The sequence below is a fragment of the Spermophilus citellus genome (assembly GCF_964194105.1).
Source record: "Spermophilus citellus genome assembly, chromosome: 9".
In the NCBI taxonomy this organism is placed as follows: domain Eukaryota; kingdom Metazoa; phylum Chordata; class Mammalia; order Rodentia; family Sciuridae; genus Spermophilus; species Spermophilus citellus.
This window is the reverse complement of record NC_138191.1, coordinates 105,248,750-105,270,624: the sequence shown is the minus strand read 5'-3', so window position 1 is coordinate 105,270,624 and position 21,875 is coordinate 105,248,750. Positions and strand designations below refer to the sequence as shown.

Genomic DNA, 21,875 nt, shown 5'->3' with positions numbered 1-21,875 from the left:
GTCTGATTCCTTTTACCAATTTCCAGTTCTTCCCTTTTGGGATGGAGATGTTTACTTACTGCCACTGTATCATAAAGTTATATAACTTTCTTTTTGGTTTTACAGGGACTCACAGCTATGAGTTTGCCCTTCAGTCTCAGAGGAGACTTTGGATTTTTGAGCAGTACTGGGACTGTTGAGACCATGGGAACACTTGGAGAGGAATTAAATGCATATTTTGTCGATGGACATGAGCCTTTGAGGGCTAAGGGCAGAATATTAAATGGTTTGGATCTGAGATGTTCCCCAAAATTTCAGTTGTTGAAGGCTTGGTGCCCAGTGTAGCAGTATTCAGAAGTGGGATCTTTGGGCTGGGTGTGGGGGAACACACTGTAATCCCAGCTACTTGGGAGGCTGAAGCAGGAGGATCACTTGCTTAGTATACATGAGGCCCTGGGTTCAATCCTTGGCAACACACACACACACACACACACAAAGGTGGGGTGGTGCCTGGTCAGAGGAAGTAGTAGGTTGTCACTGGGTGTCTTCCCTTGAAGGGTATATTTGGCCCCCTGACCCTTCCTCTTTTGCTCTGTTTCTGCTTCCCGGCCACCTGAAATGCACAACCTCCTCCACCACACACTTGTACCACCATGATGTTCTGCCTTACCATAGGCCCAAAAGTGAGTGGACCAACCATAGACAGAAACCTCTATAACCATGAGCTCAAATAAATCTTTAAAGTTGATTTTCTCAGGTATTTTGTCACAATAACAGAAAGCTAACACAAGCACCACCAGTCACTTGAGAAGAGTTCATATACAATATATTTCACTCTTTAAAAATAAAACTTTCAGAACAGCTAACATCTATATATACTAAAAAAATAAAAATCTTCATATAAATAATTTATGTGGTAGGAGGTGTGCAGGAATGCAGAGGAGCCTACCCAGGAGTCAACAAGCAGTGAGGCACGATTGGCAAAGTGTGCTTGAGGATCCCTCAGGCTTGGTCTAGTGGGTGCGCAGCAGTGTGCAGGAGGGGGACAGGGCTGCACTGCAGCCGAAAATGCTGGCTTTCCTTCCCACGTGGCAGCCATGGGTACAGAAGAGCACTGGTTGCTGGGCTGCTGTCAGGGGTGGCCATTCTATGTGGATACCAGGGAGGTCTGTGATGGCTGATCCAGAGGCGGGGTGCAGACAGCAGTGGCCGGGCCCTCCAGGGTATTGAATGCATTTTAGCTGCATTCAATACCCCAGCCGTTGCTTCCCAGTGACTTCATGTGGCCCAAGCAGGGTCTTTGTCCTTCAGCTCCTTCTTCACTCAGTGGCAGAGCTGTTGGCAGCTGGGGTGGCAGCAGGAGACCATGTGGGCTCAGCAGAGGCTGGGTGGATATAGGCGCCAGGTAGTGGGGGTGAGTGCAAGGCCACGGTCATGGAGGTAGTCACTCTAGCAAAGCTCTGTGGTAGGGTGGGAGTCATCCCCCATCTGAGCGTGCCTCCCCTTGGAGTTGTAGGGCTCAGGACCTGTGGGCTCTCCTTGTACATCTGCACCACCTGTAGGGAAGACACCAGTAACAATGAGCCCATGGGTACTGGGACTTCAGAGCCCTTTGCACCCATCTGGTGATCAACATGATTGTTGGTAAGCTGGGTCCTCGTTGGCCTCTAGTAGATTATGAGAGCTCACAAGTGACAAGTTATCAAGGCCTGGGGCAAACCCTGCACCTTTTTCTGGATCCTAGGAAGGAGTATGGTGTTAGGGGAAAGGTAGACGCTACTACCATTTTAGCTGGTGGCACATTTTAGGGGGGCCCTTGTGAGTTGGGCCCTGTCTATTGACTTTTTTTTGGGGGGTATTGGGGATTGAACTCAGGGGCACTCAACTACTGGAGCCACATCCCAGCCCTTTTTTGTATTTTGTTGGGAGAGGGTCTCACTGAGTTGCTTTGCACCTCACTTTTGCTGAGGCTGGCTTTGAACTCATGATCCTCCTGCCTCAGCCTCTCTAGCTGCTGGGATTACAGGCATGCAACACCATGCCTGGCCCAGTTTGTTGACTTCTGAGGATATTTAGTAATTTGCCCATTCTTATGCTTGTCCCTACCCTGTCTCTGGGGCTGGGAGCAAAGGAAGGGAGTGGTCACCTCTGGTGGGGGTCCTAGGATGGACAGCAGCACAGGCAGCAGCACGAGCCCATGGAGGAGGCCCAAGAGTGTGAGCACTGTCAGCACCACGAAGAAGTACCTGGGGGAGGTAAGGAGTCAGCAGGGCAGGCCCTGAGACCATCACAGGCAAATCCCACCTCCTTCAGAGCCCAACAGTACCTTATGATGAAGTCAAAGTTGGAACCAGCAAGCATGAGCAAGCCCAGCAAAGTGGAGACAGCCCCATCAGTCACAGGGGCAAATGTGTGCTCAAGGGCACGGGCAGCCCGCAGGTTCCGGCTACCCTGGGCGGTCAGGAAACCCTGGGGGAACAGAGTGGTCTTGGAGCTCCTCCTCTGCCAACCATGGCTAGCTCACCCATGTCCCCAACTGCTACTTATATGGCCTCAGGGTTCACCTATGCCTTTGCCCTCTGAAGATCATGTGAACTGCGTTCATGGAAATGGTCTGGAAGCATGCATGAGTCCATTTAGGTGACACTGTATAGATGTGTCTGGTGACACAGAAAGATGTCCAAAACAGAGTGGACAAAGTACAGTCTGTCACTGTGTCTTGTAAATTAAGTTCATCAATATATTGTTGTCTATGGCTGCGTTTGTACTACGATGGCAGAATTTCAACAGATTCTCTATGGCCCATTAAGTTGAAATATTTACTAACTGGCCCTTTACAGAAAAATTTTGGCAACCCTTGGTTGAAAAGAATGGGCACTGAGGTGGTAAGTAATTTCTTAGGGTGGCATTTCACAGGATTTCAAATTCTTTTTTTTGTTCCACACACTAGCTTTTCAGGGGGTTACTGGAGACTGAACCCAAGGCCACATCTGTGCTAGGCAAGCATTCAGCCACTGAACCACATCCCCTGCCCTTTTGTTGTCCTGTTCAAGGAACATATATCATTTTTATAATCAGAGTAATAATAGGGTTATGTGTGGGTAAAACACAGGAGTTGTTTGTGGGGCCTGGTTGGTTTGTGTTGGTGTTTCCACTTGGTTTGGGCCCCATTCTTCTGTCAGAGAACACACAACTTTGAGGGAGGCCTGTGCCCTCCTTGTTTCTAGCATCTATGTCCCTGCTCCCCTGCTGCTTCTTGCAGTGCTGGGGAATGAACACAGGGTCTTCTGTGCTCTAGGCAAGTGCTCTACCCATAAGCTGCATCTCTAGCCCTTTTCATTTTTTGGGAAAAGGTCTTGCTAAGTTGCCCAGGCTGGCTTTGAACTTTCAATCCTCTTGCCTTGGCCTCCCAAGTAGGTGGGATTACAAGCTTGTGCCATCTTGCCTGGCCCAGCTCCAGTTCCTAAATAGTGCTTCTCACAGAGGTGCTTGAAACATATTTGTTGAATACTGAGTCAGCGGCCCAACCCTCCCCCAGTGCCTGTGCTCACCAGAGCCACGTGGACTGTGAACTCGACACCAATTCCTATAGAGGCCACGAGGATCACCACGGGGATGGCACTCAGCTTGATGCCCAGGAAACCCATGATACCAAAGAGTTCCACAGTCATCATCGCCAGGACCAGCACCTGGGGAGGAGAGGGCTCACTGGGGGGGGGCTCCTGGCAGGAGGAATGTTGGGCTGGACAGGGCAGGGTGAGTTGCCACTGAGTCTCTCTGACCCCACCCCTGCAGGTACTCACTATGAGGCCAGCTGTCCAGGGGTTGAGTAGCAGCAGGGCACAGACCAGGAAGGTGCACACCAGCAGGATACAGACAGCCAGCAGGAAGCAGTGCCGCAGGCCCAGGTACTGCTCCCAGAAGAGGAAAGGGGAGCCGCTGGGGTAGGCACGTACCCCTGCCTGGCCTGCCTCAGTGCATGCTGCCCGGGCCCCCTCAATGGCCTCTACAAAGTCTGCAGTCTTCTGGAGGCCACGCAGTAGGAATGGGAACTGGGCAAACTCCAGGGGCTGGGCTGCTGGGACTGTGGAGGGGAGGAGAGAGTGGGCAGAGGGAGGCAGACAGTGAGCACAGGAACAGTGGGCAGGGCTTAGGGTCAGGGCCACGGCTCTAGGTGAGCTCCCCCCAGGACTCACTGCGAAGGTTCTCCCCAGTGGTGTCATATTTGTCATGTAGCCATTCAGGAGGTGGGGGGTAGAAGTTGGCCTGTGAGGCTGCCAGACCCAGGGGGTCACTGCTCACCCACACAGTTAACCCCATGTAGAAAAGCTCCGGTGGAATCAGTCCGTCCTTGTCCACCAGCCTTCTTGTGGTCAGCTGTAGAGGCAGAGAGGGCTGAAGGCCTTGGCCATGAGATCTAGAGCCCCTCTGTGCTCCCTGACTATTCTAGCCCTCTTCCAACCTGGCTGAAATCCAGAGGCTCCTGGGCATTCCCAGTCTGGATGAGCAGCTTGTAGGCCAGGGCCCCATCCTCAGAGCCATTGCGGTATGAATGGTAGGTAATGCGCCCGGAAGCCCAGTCCTGGTCAAATGCAGCCTGGATTCCTAGGGAATAGGTTAGGGCACAATTAGCCTGTGGCCAGAGGGGGCTTTTCCCTGCAGCAACACTCCCTGCCAATCTCCTGGCCTCTCACCCTGTAGCCAGTTGCGGTAATAGTGCAGCCAGGTGCGGGGTGCCTGGGTGGCAGGCGGGGGCAGCACAGCCTTGAGGGAACTGAAGCGCTGGTGCAGATCAAAGAGGGCACGTTGGGAGTGAGCGTAGTCAAAGCCACCCTGGGTCACCAGGGCCACCTCATACAGGGAGAAGTACCTGAGCTGGGCGCTCAGGAAGGCATGTTCCTTGGTGCCCCGAGGCACCACGTCTGTCAGGGCCAGCCCGTCCTGCACCAAGGTGGCTCCATAGAGGCTCAGGCCCAGAAGAGCCCCAAAGAATATCAGCACTATGGCCTGTGGGAAACAGCAACTAAGCCAGGGGCCCAGGGCTGTCCTCCCGTCCTCAGGTAGTAGGCCATGCCCTCTGCCCTTCTTGGGGCCCACAAATACTGAGCCTCTGGCCTCCCCCACCCAGTCTCACCTTGGCATGTGACTGGAGCAGCAGAGGTGCAAACTGATAGCGGGCGAAATGGGCAAGATTCCAGTGGGCACAAGGGAGGGACTTGCGGGCTGCCTTTGGCCCAATTCCCTCCTCTTGGCCTAGAAGGTCCCGTGTGGACCCCACGGGGCTGAAGAGCTCAGAGCTCAGTGGGTCAGAAGGTGGGGGTACCAGCTGGGCTTGGGGAGGCAGGATGGTGACCACATGCTGGCTGCTGGCTTCACAGTGGGTGAAAGCTTGTACCGTGGTGGTCAGGTGGGCAATGCCCACTGGCACTGTCCTATCTCCCAGCTCCTGGGGCAGAATCTGAATTACTCGAGCAGAACAGGGGCTAGAAGAGGCAGAGAGTGTGGATGACAGGTTGGTCCCTGCCTTGAAATGCCTATGAGGGGACAAGCTGGGGTGGGTTCATGGGAGGAGAGGGGTGGGCACACAGGGACAGTACCTAGAGAAGCAGCAGAGCACATCAAGGCGCTGGCAGTGGCGCCGATGCAGGTCCAGGCTGAGCACAGCTGGGAAGACAAGCATCACGGCTGCGAAGTTGCAGCCCACTACTATGGCAGCCTGCGGGTGGGCAGGAGGGCACGAAGGCTTGATGAAGCACACCTCAGGCCCCATACCCACCCCAGTCTAACTGCCTGTTTATGATGGCTCACCTGCAGGGAGAAGGCTCGCAGTGCGGGGATGGGAACTAGGGCAGCCATGAAGAAAGCAACCATGTTGTTGATGGACGTGAGGGCAACACTGGTGCCTGTGCGCTGCAGACACTCGCCCATGCGCTCCTGCCAGGATACAGCAGGGACATGCCCTCAGGTCATGGGGAGGAGGGAACCATGGCTTTTGTGTGTGTGTGTGTGTTTCTTTATTCCTTGTTATTGGGGATTGGAGATTGAAGCCGGAGGTGCTTAAACACTGAGCCACATCCCCAGCCCTTTTTTTTCTTGAGACAAGGTCTCACTTAAGTTGCTTTGGGCCTTGCTAAGTTGCTGTGGCTGGCTTTGAACTTGCCATCCTCCTGCCTCAGCCTCCTGAGCCACTGGGATTACAGGTGTGTGCTACCATGCCTGACAGAACATGGTCTTTAAGGGAGAGTGAAAGGGAGTCTCCAGAACTGGGATGGTAGAAGTGGGGCAATAACACCACAGTGGCTAATATTTACTGAGTGCCACGTATGTGTGATGTGATATTCTGTACACTCACCCTGAATTATCTCACTGATCCTTACAACAAACCTTAGGACACAAGCACTATTATTATCCTTATTCACAGATGGGAATGCTGAAGCACAAAGAAGTTAATTAGTTGCCAATGTCACTTAAACCTAGAGATGCTCTCTCTCTCTCTCTCTCTCTCTCTCTCTCTCTCTTTTTTTACTCTATTTATTTTTGGTATTGGGGATTGAACTCAGGGGCACTCAACCACTGAGTCACATCTCCAGGCCCCCCCCCCCATTTAGAAATATTTTTAGTTGTAGATGAACACAATACCCTTATTTTGTTTATTGCTAGGCAAGTGCTCTACCCAGCCCACTTTTGTATTTTTTTTTTTTTTTTTTTGGTACCAGGGATTGACCTCAGGGGCACTTGGCCACTGAGCCACATCCCTAGCCCTATTTGTATTTTATTTAGAAACAGGGTCTCACTGAGTTGCTTAGTGCTTCGCTTTTGCTGAGGCTGGCCTTGAACTCATGATTCTCTTGCCTCAGCCTCCCAAGCTGCTGGGATTACAGGTGTGCACCACTATGGGTGGCCAAACCTAGAGACTCTTAACCAGTATGCTGAACTACCTCAGGTGAGGCTGGGCTAAAGGATGGGGACTTACCTGGAGAGGGGTACCAGAAGGAGCCTCTGTGAAGGCATGAGCAAGCAGGAAAACGTCATCCACACCAATGCCCAGTGCCAAGAAAGGTAGCACCTGGAGGAGTAGAGGGGTAAGCAGATGGAAGAACTGTACAGCCTGGTGATGGCCCTAGGTCAGCCCTGCAGAACTGGTGTACCTGAGTAGTGGCAGCATTGAAGGTGATGCCAAGCAGGGAGCAGAGCCCAAGGCCAGAGGCCACTGCTAGAGCCACCAGCAATACCCCAGCAAGGCCCACGGCACCCTGGGACTGGGCACAGTCCCACCGTAGCATGGTTACGCAGGCATATGCCAGCTGTGGGGAGAAAGGGCACAGTCTCAGAGAGGGGCTTCCATGGTGGGTGCTGGGTGGAGGTGGGGCAAGGTGCTAGGGCAAGACCCACCATCAGCAGATAGCCTCCCACCACACGGGCTGTGCTGACTTCGGAGAATGCGTGCAGGATGTCGTCCAGGGTGGTAGGGGAGAAGGCATGGATCTGTTGAGATGCATTCTCAGGCAGAGCCTCCTGGGCCAGCTGGAGAGACAGGGTGGATCTGAAGTGCAGGGGAAGAGGGAGTGGCCTCAGGGCACCCTGCCTCCTCCTTGTCCATGCTTACCTGCACAAAGCGCCGTTGCCAGGTTTGCAGCACAGTGCTGGCCTGTTCCTCACTCCAGCCAATGTCATGTGTCTGATAGTCGCCCCGGAAGTGTTCAAACAGCTGGCGGGGGCTCATCAGCAGGAAGGTGCTCTGCAGAGCCTCTGCCCTGGTGGAGGTGCAGGAGAACTAGAGGTCAGAGGTGGCCCAAACAACTGGTGGGGGTATGCAGCAGGCTTTTGCCAGAGCTGCCGGCTATAGTGGATTCCCAAGCAAGGGGTCTGTCACCAATTCCCAGGGAAGGAGGCCCTACCTCAGCAGCTGTCCTTGGGCGTCTCTGACCATGCCTCCCAGCAGTAATTCCTCCTGCCAATGCATGAATTTGTGGGAGAAGCCGTGGCAGCCCCCACTGAGCTCCTGAGCCACATTGGGAGCCTGGAGGGGGAAAAGGGAAGGGTTTACTGCTCAAGACCCTGCTGGTGGATCACTGTGTCCCTGGGCTCATACCTCCAGGAACCATGCCTGCCACAGAGCTTAGCAGGTCTGGAGTGTAGGTAACTGGTCTCTTGAATCCCTTCCTGCTCTGTGAGTGAACAGCTAGGTGTCCTGTAAGCAGGAGGCCACAAGAGGGAGCAGAATCCTGAACATAAGCTGCAGGGAGAGGATGGCAAAACTATGTGGGGAGGTTGAGAAAAGTACCACCCACAGAGCCACACAGACCCATGGGAAAGGAGGTAAAATGTTCATGTTTAGCTATTGTGTTTTTAGTTTCCTTGTATAGACTGTTTTGATATAGTCTAGCTTTAGGCTTAAAAAAGGAAGAGGATTCATAGGTCACTTCAGGGTTTCTTAGGAGAAATGAATGGGAATGGAACACTCCAGGGGGTTAGCACAGTGTGGGCAGAGTGGCAACATCCAGGAAATGGTGGGGGCAGAACACAATCAGCTCTCTTTCAGAACAGAGGGACACATGCCAGAGAGAGAGAGAGGGAAGGGAAAGAGCTTTTCTTTGTCTGGTTGGAGCTCACCTGCCTGTTGTGATGGTTGGGGGCACTAGGTGGGCAGTGGAGGTCTTTAGGGTCCAGACAGGGCCGCCCCACATAGGCCTGGCCCACCTGTGCCTTGTCTAGCAGTTGTCGGAAGCCCTCGAGGGAGGCAAAGGGACCCAGTTCCTCCAGCAGTTGCTCTGGGTCCAAGTTGGTCCACTGGATATCAGGGCGGCCCCTGGGGGAGAACCCATGGTTAGCAAGGGTCAGGGATCAATACCCACCATCTGAGCTGCTCCTCTGGACCCATGCTGCACCCCACCCTCCTCTTATGTGCTTATCGGTCCTTCCACCTGGAGGGTGTGCAAGGCTCAGCTTCTCAGAGCAACCAGGTTGCGTCAGCCCACCAGGCTGCTGCAGTGAGCTGAGGATGGATATAAGGAGCTGACAAGGACATCAGGACAGATGTACTTAATACATGGAAAGGGCCCAGAAAAGCACCATGGCATCCATACCAAGCTGCACACCCTTGGTTCTAACATGCAACCAGAGTGGCATCTGTATACAACAGGTTTCTTCTGGCTCAGGCAACAGCTTAGCTGGTACCTAACCAACTCCCCCCAGCAAAGTCTCTTTCTGGGGATCTTTTTTCTCCTCTGTTGATCTTGAGATCTATGTTGTTTGTCTAAATGAGACAGGTCTTTCTCTCCTTTAGAGCTGAGGAGAAGGGGGATGTGGAGCCTTAGGCTGTCTGTTTTGGCTCTGGCCTGAGAGGAAATGAAGTCTTGGCGAGATTTTCTTCATCCTCCTTACTCCTGCCCCTCCTTTCTTCTGGGGAAGTCCCTGGCAGGAGATGAAGTGGGACCCCAGGAGCAGCTGTGCCAGCACTCACGGCAAGTAGGCAGAGCCCCCTTGGAGTTTGGCTCCCTCCCAGAAGCAGTCGAGCGGGGTGAGGATCACACACGGAAACAGCTTCTCAATCATCTGCCAGGGATACCACAGGCCACATCAGTCCTTCCCTGGGCTCCTTTCTCCACAACCTGTAAGATACCCTCTGCAATCCTCCCACGGTTTGTCCCTAACTTCCGCCCCAGCTCTGGTGTCTGCCACAGTGTCTCTTTGGGCCTTCCCACACTATGGAAAATGTCCTGCCTCTGCCTAGTCCATGGAACAGCCCAGAGTACTCACCCGCTCAATCATTCCATTTTCAATGAGGGGAACTCCCGATTTGTAGCAGATTTTGTTCAGATCCCAGGACCTGTATTAGCCAGGGGCACAGGCAATCAGCAGAAAAGGGGAATCCCACTCCAGCACTGTCACAGCACGCTTTACACCCACCCCCACCACCTCCCTGCCGCTCAGGGACTTGGCCAGACTCACTTTCCATAGAGTGATACTTGTACTTTACTGGCAGTGAGGGCTGCCTGGAGGTGGAGGCCAAGCGCCTCAGGCGTGAGGATGTTCTCCCCCTCCTGGCGTGGAGTCTGAATCAACATCTGGGAGGTATACGCCGCCTCCTCTCCCAGCTTCTCCTTGGTATAATGCAACTCTTGGCTCACCCGGCTTCCCACTGCCAGAGCAGAGAGAAAGCTGCAGAAAGGGGTCTTGGAGGTTCCTAACCTCCTAGGGCTCCCAGAAAAGGGGGAGAAACACTGCTGAGGCCCTGGGCCTTCTCCCCATGGCCTTGCTAAGGCCCTGGCTGGCTCCCAAGCTTCTGCCCCTTTTCTGAGTCTGGAGTCCTGCCAGGGAAGTGGGGAGACCTCAGCTGCACGGCTTTATGGATTTCCTGTGTGGTCCAGGGTTTAGACATGAAATAGGTTGGCTGGTTTGGGGCAAAAACTTAAAAATGAGAATCAGCATGAGCTGGGCCAGGTTATAGGAGCATTCTGGTAAGGAACCCTCACTGTCTCTCTCTGCTCTGGTCTGCAGGACAAGGAGGGACAACAGGGGCCAGTAGGGAAGCTGCCAGCAGAGAGGGTTTTCTAAAAGAACAGGTCTCGGGTCAGGGCTTTTCTTCCTTCGGGTTGCCCTGCATGGTGATTTACACTCACACACCTTTCTGCAAACTGCTCTGGAAGGGTCAGGAATGGCAGTGTCTGGTAATGATGGGCCTCACGGTGGCCCAGGCGACAGGGAGGACCAGTCTTTCCGTGTGATGCTCCCACCCACTCAGAAAGGAAGTACATGGAAGCAGTTTGTGTGCCCTGGTAGAGGTGAAATCAAAGTGGGCCAAGGAGTCTAGATCCCCTTCACTAGCCTCATCATACAGACTATGAGTCAGACTTCCTGGTGCCAGACCTGCCTCAGTCTCCTTGATCTTAGCATTCCTCAAGTCCTGTCCTGAATTATGCTGGCAAAGGAGTTATGGTGGGGCCTGGGGAAGGTGGGGACACTGTGAGGGGATATAACCTAACTATGATTTGGAGGAAGATGAGGGCCACAACCTAGGAGTTTTGTGGACTTGGTCTGGTCTCAGACCTACTTCTGCTTCCACTTGTCTGGGGGTCTCTTCTTGCTGGTTGCTCCTATTCCTGGGACCAATACATGCTGCTTCTCTGAGACTCTAGTCTCATTTAGGATTATCATGGTCCCCAATCTCTAACTCTTTCTCTCTTTTTTCTTTTGAGAGGTAGGGTCTCACTATGTTGCCCAGCTGTCTTGATTCCCTGGGCTCAAGCAATTCTTCTGCCTCAGCCTCCCAGGTAGTTGGTATTATAGACATGCACCACTCATCTCTAGTTTCCCAATCTCTCTCTTTTTTTGGGGGTGGTACCGGGGATTGAGCTCAGGGGTACTCAGCCACTGAGCGACATCTACAGCCCTATTTTGTATTTTATTTAGAGACACAGTCTTGCTGAGTTGCTTAGTTTTTTGCTTTGTTGAGGCTGGCTTTGAACTTGCAATCCTCCTGCCTCAGCCTTCTGAGCTGCTGGGATTACAGATGTGTGCCACTGTACCCAGCCCCAATCTCTTTTCAAACCCATATAATCTCCTCACTCAAGTGATTGTATCATTGTGGACCAGACAGAACCATAAGAATGTAAAAGAAAGAAACACTGTCATTTAAAAATATATAGTGAGACCAATGAATTCTTTGTGGGGTGGTGGGTGAGGAAGAGGAAAATATAAACCTCAGCTGACAAGGGATAGATATGAGGACAGATGAACTAGAATGTATTGATCAGAACAAGGATGTATTAAACAGAGCCTTTGTTTTCTTCTGTACATTCATTGTACAGAAGACTTGGTTTTGAGCCCTGGCTCCAACACTTATTCTGTGTCTTGGACAAATTACTTATTCTCTTTGAGTCTCAATTTACTTATCTGCAAAATGGGAACAATGCCTCTCTCTCGGTAAGTTTAGAATCAACACAAGAAAAGCACTTAGGAAATTGCCTGGCTCATGGTAAGTGCAGATGTGGAGTTGTTATTCAATAATTGCCAAAAGTGAAAAAAAAATTAGAAAAAACAAGAGAAAAAGAAAAGATTGTGGGTAAGTACAGAGAAAACAGGAGAACAGGGGAAGGAGGATATCAAAATCAATAGTAAGCTTGGTAAAAACTTTTGTACCTTCACCAAAGGGAAAACATAACTGGTTAACCAATATGGAAAAGGAGTCCATCTGGTAGGTAATCCTATAAGTTTAAACAGCAACAAGTAACTATCTACCATTTTATATTTTATATATATATATATATATATATATTTTCCTTGTGGCCCTGGAGATGGATCCCAGGGGTGTTTTGTCACTAAGCTATATTACCAACCCTTTTTTTTTTTGTTTTGTTTTGTTTAATTTTTTTTTTAAAGAGAGAGAGAGAAAGAGAGAATTTTTTAATGTTGATTTTTCTTAGTTTTCGGCGGACACAACATCTTTGTTTGTATGTGGTGTTGAGGATCGAACCCGGGCCGCACGCATGCCAGGCAAGCACGCTACCACTTGAGCCACATCCCCAGCCCCACCAACCCTTAAAAAAAAAAAAATTGAGCCAGGTGGCACATGTTTGTAATTCCAGCAGCTCTGGAGGTGGAGGCAGGAGGATCGTGAGTTTAAAACCAGTCTTAGCAACATAATGAGGCCCCAAGCAACTCAGCAAGACCCTGTTTCTAAATAAAATACAAAAATGGGCTAGGGACATGGCTCAGTGCCCCTGAGTTCAGTTCCTGGTACAAAAAAAAAAAAAAAAAAAAAAAAAAAAAAAAAAAAAAAAGAAAGAAATTAGGACAGGGTCTCACTAAATTGTCAAAGCTGGCCTCAAACTTGCAATCTTCCTGCTTCAGCCTCCCTAGTTCCTGGGAGTACAGGTGTGCACCACTGAAGTCTGCTAAAAATTTAAAAAATGATGGCAATTATTTCTGGCTTATAGGTGTCTACCGTGGGAGTATAATTTGGTATCCTATTTGGAGGAAAGCAATATTGCAATATTTATTCTCATAATTTCTGGCCCAGAAATTTCACACGTAAGGGCAGTGAACTGTTGTAGGGACTCAAGACTTTCTTTGAGTGAAATGGGAATCATAGTAGGTTTTGAGCAGAGATGTGAGATGATCTGACTTTTTCATCACCTAACAAATAAGAATTGGCCCAGGGAAGAAGTCAGGAAAAGGTGTTCGGGACCCAGAATATTCAGAGAATTATCAAGGCTTAGAGTTTCTATATTGTTAGGGAGGAGCCGGCGACAATGCTCAAGAGGGCCTAGAATGTGCTATGGGGCTTATATTTGATTCTAGAGACTTTACAGAATCTGATAGAAATTGATGGAAGGGCTCTATGCAGGGTACTAACTTGGTCAGATTTAGACACAACACAAGGGCGGTGTGGAGGCAGATATGAAGGTGAGGTTGACAAATCTTCTACCTTCCTTTCTCTTTCCTTTTCTTTCTTTCTTTTCTTCCTTTCTTTTTTGTGTGTGCTAGGGATTGAACTCAAGAATGATTAATCACTGAGTCACATCCTCAGCCCTTTTTATTTTATTTTATTTTGAGACAGGGTCTCACTAGGTTGCTTACTTGCTAAGTTGCTGAGGCTAGCTTGGAACCTGTGATCCTCCCACCTCAGACTCCCAAGCCTCTGGGATTACAGGCATGTGCCACCACACCTGGCTGCCTTTCTCCTTTCTAACAGATTGGTTTAACTGGCCATCTCTGAAAGGCCTTTGACTCCTCTCCAGCATCAGAGGGTAAAACCTGGTAGTCTTAGAAGCCAATCACATAATTCTGTTGCCTTTGCCAAATGGAGCATTTAGGCACAGGAAGCTACAGTTTTTGCCAAAGAACCCCAATGGAAGATCAGCTATTGAGGCTTGGGGTAAATTTTCCCCTTACTTTAAAAAGGGATGCAAGAGAGGTGACTTCCTTTTCTTACACAGCAGAAACCATGTTGGGATAATATCGCCTGAGGACAAAAGTCTAAGGAGCGTTAGATAGCACAGAGAAAGATAGAAAGAACCTGGGTCCTTGCTGATGTCCTTGGGCTGCTGGATTAACCACCCTGGAACTTCTCTACTGCCAGACTTCCTATTAACGAGGATCAATCTTCTTCCTCTCTCCCTCCTTCCCTCTCACCTGTCTTCCTTTCCTTTCATTCTTTCATGTGGCTAAAAGTATTCTAAATGACACAACTAGGAGTGTTTTTTGCAGGAGACTGAGAAAGGTCTCAACCAGAGTAGTGACCACAAGGGTAGGAAGGATGGGTTTGTTGTGACAGTGGTTAAAAGGGAAGAATTTTGTAACCAAATTGTTAAATTTAGGTGAGTGAGAACTGATGCAAACTCTCAAAGGATTTAGCTGTAGATGCTTGAGTGGATGGATGGTGGTTCTATCAATTGATACATAGGCAGGCCCTGCTTTCGTGAGTAGCTGTATATTCCTTATCCTCTCTCTGCATTTTTTTTTTTTTTTTTGGGTGCTGGGAATTGAACCCAGGGCCTTATGCATGCAAGGCAAGCACTCTACCAACTGAGCTATATTCTCAGCCCCTTCTTTGCTTTCTTTTGGCAGTGCTGGGGATCTAACACAAGACCTCAAACATACAAAGCAACTGCTCTACCACTGAGTTATACCTCCAGCCCTATTTTTTAATCTTTTTTTTTAAATATTTATGTTTTAGTTGTAGGTGGACATACAATATCTTTATTTCATTTTTATTTGGTGCTGAGGATGGAACCCAGTGCCTCACACATGTTTGGCGAGCATTTTACCACTGAGCCACAACCCCAGCCCCCTATTTCTTATCTTTAAGAATAGCTCCAGGGGCTGGGGATGTGGCTCAAGCGGTAGTGCGCTTGCCTGGCATGCGTGCGGCCCGGGTTCGATCCTCAGCACCACATACAAACAACGATGTTGTGTCCGCCAATAACTAAAAAATAAATATTAAAAAAAATTCTCTCTATCACTCTCTCTTTAAAAAAAAATGGTCCCTGCTTGATGGGTAATCGGTGACATTATCTTCATATTTAAAAAAAAAAAAAAAAAAGAATAGCTCCAATTTCAAACTATCTCTGTCTCATTCCAGTAAATATAATTTGGCCTACATGCTGTGATTTTTTATTTTAGAGAACTATCTTCCTCTGAGCCTTTTGGTTTTAAGGTTAACCAGGGCTAGGGGTGTATTTAGCATGCACAAGGCCCGGGGGCCATTCTAAAAGAAAAAAAGAAAGTAAGTTGTTCAGGAAAGGCAAACAAGTCAAATTCCAAGTCTCACCATGGCAAAACTGGGGAGAACCTTGAACTCTGATAGCCAATATCCTACTTCTCCCTATGCTTTTTTTTTTAATGAACTCAATCATGATATATATATATATATATTGTCAATGGACTTTATATGCAGTGCCAAGAATTGAACCCAGTGCTTCACACATGCTTGGTAAATGCTCCACCACTGAGCCACAACCCCAGCCCTCCCTCTGTTTTTTATATTAGCCAAATGAGAAAGAACATAAACTATCCTTTAGTCTTCATTTTGATTGGCTCCTCACTGTTTAGGAATTGAAGGAGAAGCCTCAGCTACAGATAAGGAAATGATCACATTATAATCACTGCTTTTACCTCACCCTCAACCAACACAGGACAGAGTGATATCTGTAATAAGGGAAAACAGTTTAAGGCTGGGCATAGCGCTGCATGCCTGTAATCCCAGCTACTTGAGAGGCTGAGGTAGGAGAACTGCAAGTTTGAGGTCAGCCTCAGCAACTTAGCAAGACCCTAAGCAACACAGGGAGACCATGTCTCAAAATAAAAAAAATAAAAAGGGCTGGGGAAAAAAAAGGGTCTAGGAATTGGCTACCATGCTTTTATAAAAACTGGTGGTGTCTATCCCTTCCTGTGCTGGAGGGCAGAAGAGAGGATAATGAAACTTGGAAGTTCAAGCAGTGTTTAGATGAAGATCAGGGGAACAGAGAAAGAGGAAGGAAAGGGAAACTGCCTCAGTTGTGGCAGGAAATCCAAGTCATTTGGGACCACCCAGGCAGCAGTGATTTGAGTGGAGGTATGTGTATGTGCATGTGTATCTTGGGGCTGGGGGCAGGCAGGCAGAAAGAAACATCTGCTCTGGACCCCAGGGCTGGCCTAAAGCATGAGTGTATGAGAATCTGCAGAGGAAAGGGGTAGGGTGGGGTGGGGTGTGGGAGACCAACAGGCAGGCAGACTCTAAGAAACATCTGCTCTGGATCCTAGGACTTGCCAGCATTTGAAATAACTCAAGGGTGTGAGACTTCAACCTGGGCCCTGCCCTTGAGCATAGGCCAGGGCTGAGAGAGGTCTAGAGTAGCCCACAAATACAAATTTCCCAGGGAAGAACAGCAAAATTGAACTCTGTCAAAGGGCTGTCCCAAAACAGGTCTCATGCTAAAAATATTAATAAGAAGTTACTTTTACTAATGCTTCCATTAGAAAGTGAGGATTTGATCCCATCTAATCTCAAAGTGTAGAGTCTGCGCTGCTTCTCCACTTACTAGTTGCAGGATCCCTGGGTGTATGACCCCTTTCCCCAGAGGCTTGCCAGATGGTTTATTCAGTTTGCCAGACTTCTGGTCCAAAATTTTTTTTCTTTATCTCTTTTTTTTTGTGACAGGGTCTCATTATGTTCCCTTGAGTGGCCTTGAATTTCTGGGCTTAAGCAATCTTCCTGCCTCAGCATCGTGAGTAGCTGGAACTATAGTCCTAACTTTACTAGTCAGAAGTCACCTCTCTCTGCTTTGTGTGTTTGTTTGGTTTTGGCTGTGCTGGGGACTGAACCCTGGCCTAGCATGCTGGGAAAGTTCTCTATTACTGATCTGCATTCTCAGACCTTTTTTAAAATTTTATTTTGAGACAGGGTCTTACCAAATTGCTCAGGTGGCCTCAGACTCCCAAGTTGCTAGGATTACAGGTGTGTGCCACCATGCCTGGCTTCTCTGCCTTCTCTTACACATCATAATCATATCCTGCTTTTATTACATAGTTATCCTAGCACATATTTTATTTTCCTTGATACTGAAAGATGGGTCTTATTCTAGTTGCTGTTATACCATAAAAATATACACAGAGAAGGTTGACAAAAAATGCTAAATAAATACATATAATCACAGATAAACGAATTCAACATACACATTAAAGGATGCTATCATCTGTAGATTATGGTACAGGTGCTCCAACATGCCCAGGTATATAGATTCTGGGCCATAGATTCCCCTCTAGATCTTTGGCCAGGCCTGCTAGGGCTCAGTGGCCAGCTCCTTGCCCTGTTCTTGTCCTGGGCTTAACGTGCCCAAGCAGCTACAGCTAGTGTCCATAACTCACCTTCCACCCAGAGCTGTTCTAGGTCTGTCTCAATAACAGCCACGCGGAGACCCAGTGCCAGGGCCCCAAAGGCCAACAATCCTAGGAAGAGCACTTTGCCACAGTGTTTCTGGATCCCACAGCCCAGAGAGAAGAGCAGGCCCTGGAAGTAAGCACGAAGCCAGAGTGGAGCCTTCAGGCTCCCAGCTAGGATCTGGGACAGAGAGAGAAGGGTCAGTCAGGTGTCACTATAACAGCAAGAAAGCCTTCCCTTCTCTCCCTGTATACACCCTCTGCCAAGCCCATGCTTCTTGATGTAGTTCAGGGAGCACCTGCAGACATAGGCTTATATTGTAAGATTTAACGCTATTCCCCTCTACCTTCCCACAACACCTGAGGAAGGCACAGACCCATTTTCTGAAAATAGGGCGCGCGCACACACACACACACCCCTGTTGTCATGTGGACACAGAGGTTAAACCCACACATACATACAACTTGCACAGCTATGCTAGCTCTCACCTGTCTTCAAACAGGAACACCAAACTACGCATTTAAAGCCATCACACCCTGCAGAGGCCCCGGTGACATAAGACCCCACCCTTCCTTCTTCGTTTCCCCTCTACTCACCTGAGGTGTTGCGGGTCGAGCCGGGGGTGTGTAGCCAGGTGGCAGTTCTCGGGGAGGCAGTGGCTGAGCCATGCTGGCGGGGATGGGGGGCGCGGACGCCCCCAACCTGTGTTATTTCGGCGCTCCCATAGGCTAGCCTGGCCCCCTGTACCGCAAGACCCCTTGTGGGGCTTCAGTGGGGCCGCGAGGGCGTAGGCGTGGGTGACACTGTGGGGTGCAAGATGTGCAGGGGCGGCTATGAGAGGGGGAGCGGGGGGCTGTGCGGGCCCGGGGCGCGGCGAGAAGGCACTCTGGACCGCCGAAGTGGGCTCGCGTGTAGGTGGAACTGGCGGGCCTCTGAGATGCACCTCGCAGCTCTAGGTGGCGACTGCAGTGCCGGGAAGGCGGCTGGAGTCCCAGAAAAAGGGAGCGGGTCCGGGCGACGCCCTCCCATTGGCTGAGGGGCAGGCAAATCACCCGGAGCGGAGCAGCCGGATCCGCTGCTAGGTAACGGCGCCGCAGGGGGCGGGGCAGGAGACCACCCAGGCAGGGCCACCCCAGGCCTTGCCGCGCCCGCCCGCGGGGCCCTCGGGGAGGAGAAGGGAGGGAGACCCGGGAGCCGGTAAGCGAAATTCAGGAGAGGCGGGGGCTGAGAAAGAGCGTCTGCTGGCCCAGTTAGGACCACACTTTCTTCCCGTTCCGGCCAAACCCCAAAGACTTCTTTTCATTCTTCCCAGCTTTCGTTCTTGCTCCCTTCAGTACACCCGCCACGGAAGCCAGAGACATTTAAAATGCAAATTTGATGACAGCTCCAAAAGCGTAAGGTCTGCTTGAAGCACAGGGCCCAGTGTACATTATAGCTTTTTTTTTTTTTTTTTTCTTCATAGATGCTACCTCTCACCCATCCAATGTTCCCTCTAGCTCTGGAAAGTCACCTATAATTTCCTAAACACATCATGATGTTCCAAGCGTTCTTGCCTTTGTACATGTGGTCCTTTTGTCTTGGCAGATTATCTTCAAAACAACTTGAATCAATTAACCTCTCTTTGAAGCCTTCCTTGTCACATCTCCCTCCTGGCAGATAATTGCTTCTTTATGTTCCTCATAACACTCAATGTATATGTGTTATTGCATTTATGATGAAATATTTTATGTACAGTACTTGAAAGTCTGCTTTCCTCACTAGACAGTAAATAGGTGCTCAATAATCATTGAATGAGTCATTGAGAGTTGAATAAACCAGGGTGTCAAGGACTGGAAACAGGGGAAGAGGAAGTATTTCCTCTGTCTATCTCATCTCAGTGTGCTGTTTCTGTTGGGTTCCTGACCAATTAACCCTGAGTGGCAAAGTAGAATAAAAATCAATATTCCAATATGTAAAGTTTGGGAAAGAGAAAAAATCTGTAATAAATTCATTATTCTAGCACAAGTACTATTATCTCTAGCCAAGTTCTTGGTCAATTCTTCCAGACTTTTTTTTTTTTTAAATATATTTCTTTATTGTATTTTTATGTGGTGCTGAGGATCGGACCAGCGCCTAACACATGCCAGGCGAGCACGCTACTACTTGAGCCATATCCCCAGTCCCCAGACTTTTTTTTTTATCATTACATCATAAACATTTCATGTTACTACACTTTCATTGTAACAATCATTTGCAGAATGTCCTGAGGACATATACCCAGAAATAAGGTTGTTTGGGTCAAAAAGTATGAACGTTTTCATGATCTTGCTGTACACTGCCAATCTATTTTTTGGAAATTTGTGTGAACACCTCTTCTGAACCTCAGTTCTAGGGAAAGAGAAACTTCAAGTCGAGGGGGTGAATACCTAACAAGTTTGCTGCTTCCATTTGTCCATTCATCCAGCAAAATGGGGAGGAACTATTGTCTACAATACTGTTGGCCAAGTGGTAACTGAATATGTGCACAGTATTTTTTTCCTCCCTGTCATAGAGGAGTGGGTCCCACTCTATACTCCTAGCAAATTTCTGGAAACAGAAACAGTCTAAACTAGGCTATAGGTCCCTACATTGCCTTGGGGGTGTAGTTAGACACTGAATGGCCTAAGATTAGCAATGGATGTCACTAGGACTTAGAGAAGACCTACTTTACTTTAAGTAGCTCTTGAGATCTTCCTTCTTACCAGACTCTGCAAGACATAAAGTCCATGGAGAAATAGATTTGAAACACCTGGGCCTTGGAACTTATTCTGCTTCTACCACTAACAATTGTGGCAAAGTCCAGCATTTCTTTTTTTAATTTTCTTTTTTATTTCTTATATACATGACAATAGTGGAGTGTATTACATTCATAATTATCCATTCACAGCACCATTTTTTTGTAACTCTGTGTATAAAGAAAGTCCAGCATTTTAATGGATGATTCTAAGGCAGGGCCTGCCTACTGAGAAAATCTCTTGCCAATCAGTCCAAAGAATAATGTGAGACAAGCGGGTCTGCAGTTCCAACCTCAGTAGAGCTTAGTCCCCTCTGGCTGTGGCAAGCTCCAAAATAACCTTTCTTTCTCTCAACAAAATGATTTCCTGAATGCAGCTGAGCTCAGGTACAGCTAAAGCCAGAGACCCCAGGTAAATAACAGGAGGAATAAAGAAGCTCCTCTTTCCCCTCTGCAAGCAACCTGCTTCCCATTGAGTGGGCTTACTTCACTGTCACTTCCACTGGATGAGGATATGTGTGTCTTGGGCCCAAACCAGAGACAGTTTCTGAAGAATAACAAAGGATAGAAGCAATTTAATCAAGTTATGTATTTATTATCGAGGATTAAATTTAATTACTGATTCATGAGACAAATAAGTCTTGGGGTCTTTCATGTGTCTAAACTCTTTGTGGAGGTCTAGAGGTTGTAGGGTACCTGTTTTATTTTTAAAATCTTTAAAAGTGGAGTTTATAGGCTGAGGGGAGAACAGAGACCAAGAGGGGAACCACTGTGTGCTGAGGTACTGAGGAAGTTTTCCAGAAGTGAGAAAAACTGCAGGAAAGGTGGGAGATGACAGAATCTAAAAGGAAAAAACATGGTTCAAGGTCTGAATCTTTCATTTACTGACTGTGAGATCTTGGGAAAGTCACATTATCTATGACACTGACATAAGGATTAAGTGAGATAAGATATATGGCCAAAGACAAGTGACAGGAAAAATGAGGTGGAGTACACTCTCACATGCAGTATTGAGGAAGTGACCAGTCTGGTTTTAGGGGAAGGTCCGTGTGGGAATTACAGAGAGCCAGGGCAGGACTTCATTCCTTGGCATTCCCCCAGGTTTCTCATTTACCCTGTTTTTGGTGGCTTCTGTTATCTGGGACAGGCAGAGTGAATGAGCCTGATATGTAGAGGAGGAAAGCAGTGGCTCTGGGCTACGCAGAAAGCCACCCATTACATTAGGGGCCAAGCCTGGGAATACATGCCCACTCCCTTCAAGACAATAGCATCTATCAAATCTTGGATGCCAGAGGCTAATAGAGATCAGCAAATGACCCTTCACCTTGAGTATGGGGGAGAGAGGTGATGAGCCAAAGCATCAACTCCTCATTTTCCATGGAAGAACCCTGATGCAATCCCTCTGGGTGGTGGAAGACAGTTCAGGCCAAGGACAAGTCATCCTGGCCTCTAATAGAATGTGTTCTCTGCCCAGCCTCTTTCCCTCCTAGCCAGCTTCATCATAGCTAAGCTTTCTAGACCTTCTTTCTGGGTGGTCTTTACTGTACCTCTCCCTCTCCCTCAGACACATTTAACTATTTATAGTGTTTTAGTTTGTTTTGTTTGAGCTGGGGTGGAGGTCTTAGCTAAGGTCTTCAGTCTAGTCTTCAACTCCTAGGCTCAAGTGATCCTTCTGCCTCAGCTTCCCAAGTGCTGGAAGCTGCATGCCAGGTTTACATTTAACTATTTAGAAGACAGCACACAAAGCTCTGATTATGTAATTTCTTAGGGAAGATGATGGCT

The 21,875-nt window shown here is 48.8% G+C and overlaps 1 protein-coding gene across 5 annotated transcripts; it reads right to left on the bottom strand.

Moving 5' to 3' along the window:
* Nucleotides 1–785: 785 nt before the first annotated feature.
* On the bottom strand, nucleotides 786–18,515 carry PTCH2 (patched 2). 5 transcript variants are annotated; one of them, XM_081308933.1, is made up of 22 exons: nucleotides 17,938–18,513; nucleotides 17,329–17,470; nucleotides 9,931–10,120; nucleotides 9,739–9,808; nucleotides 9,443–9,534; nucleotides 8,593–8,788; nucleotides 7,878–7,999; nucleotides 7,586–7,733; nucleotides 7,372–7,503; nucleotides 7,128–7,283; nucleotides 6,953–7,045; nucleotides 5,788–5,913; nucleotides 5,577–5,695; nucleotides 5,114–5,462; nucleotides 4,674–4,986; nucleotides 4,442–4,584; nucleotides 4,176–4,356; nucleotides 3,783–4,063; nucleotides 3,531–3,668; nucleotides 2,306–2,448; nucleotides 2,126–2,225; nucleotides 786–1,535 (listed from the first exon to the last, which is right to left on the bottom strand). In XM_081308933.1, the coding sequence occupies exons 1-22, from the start codon at nucleotides 18,007–18,009 to the stop codon at nucleotides 1,299–1,301; spliced, it is 3,543 nt and encodes a 1,180-aa protein (XP_081165059.1). In that variant the 5' UTR covers nucleotides 18,010–18,513; the 3' UTR covers nucleotides 786–1,298. The 5 variants fall into 5 exon arrangements, 4 of the variants coding, with proteins under 4 accessions (XP_081165059.1, XP_081165058.1, XP_081165060.1 ...); XM_081308932.1 differs by having other exon boundaries at nucleotides 787–1,535; nucleotides 17,329–17,521; XM_081308934.1 differs by having other exon boundaries at nucleotides 787–1,535; nucleotides 4,674–4,761; nucleotides 17,329–17,521.
* Nucleotides 18,516–21,875: the final 3,360 nt, after the last annotated feature.

What these genes read in the sequence shown, in the direction of transcription:
- PTCH2 (XM_081308932.1), bottom strand. Translation starts at nt 18,009, where the DNA reads ATGGCTCAGCCACTGCCTCCCCGAGAACTGCCACCTGGCTACACACCC. An exon ending in GGCAACGGCGCTTTGTGCAG is followed by an intron (nt 7,504 to 7,585) that starts GTAAGCATGGAC and finishes CTGTCTCTCCAG; the next exon opens with CTGGCCCAGGAGGCTCTGCC. An exon ending in TCCTAGGACCCCCACCAGAG is followed by an intron (nt 1,536 to 2,125) that starts GTGACCACTCCC and finishes TCTTCCCTACAG; the next exon opens with GTGGTGCAGATGTACAAGGA.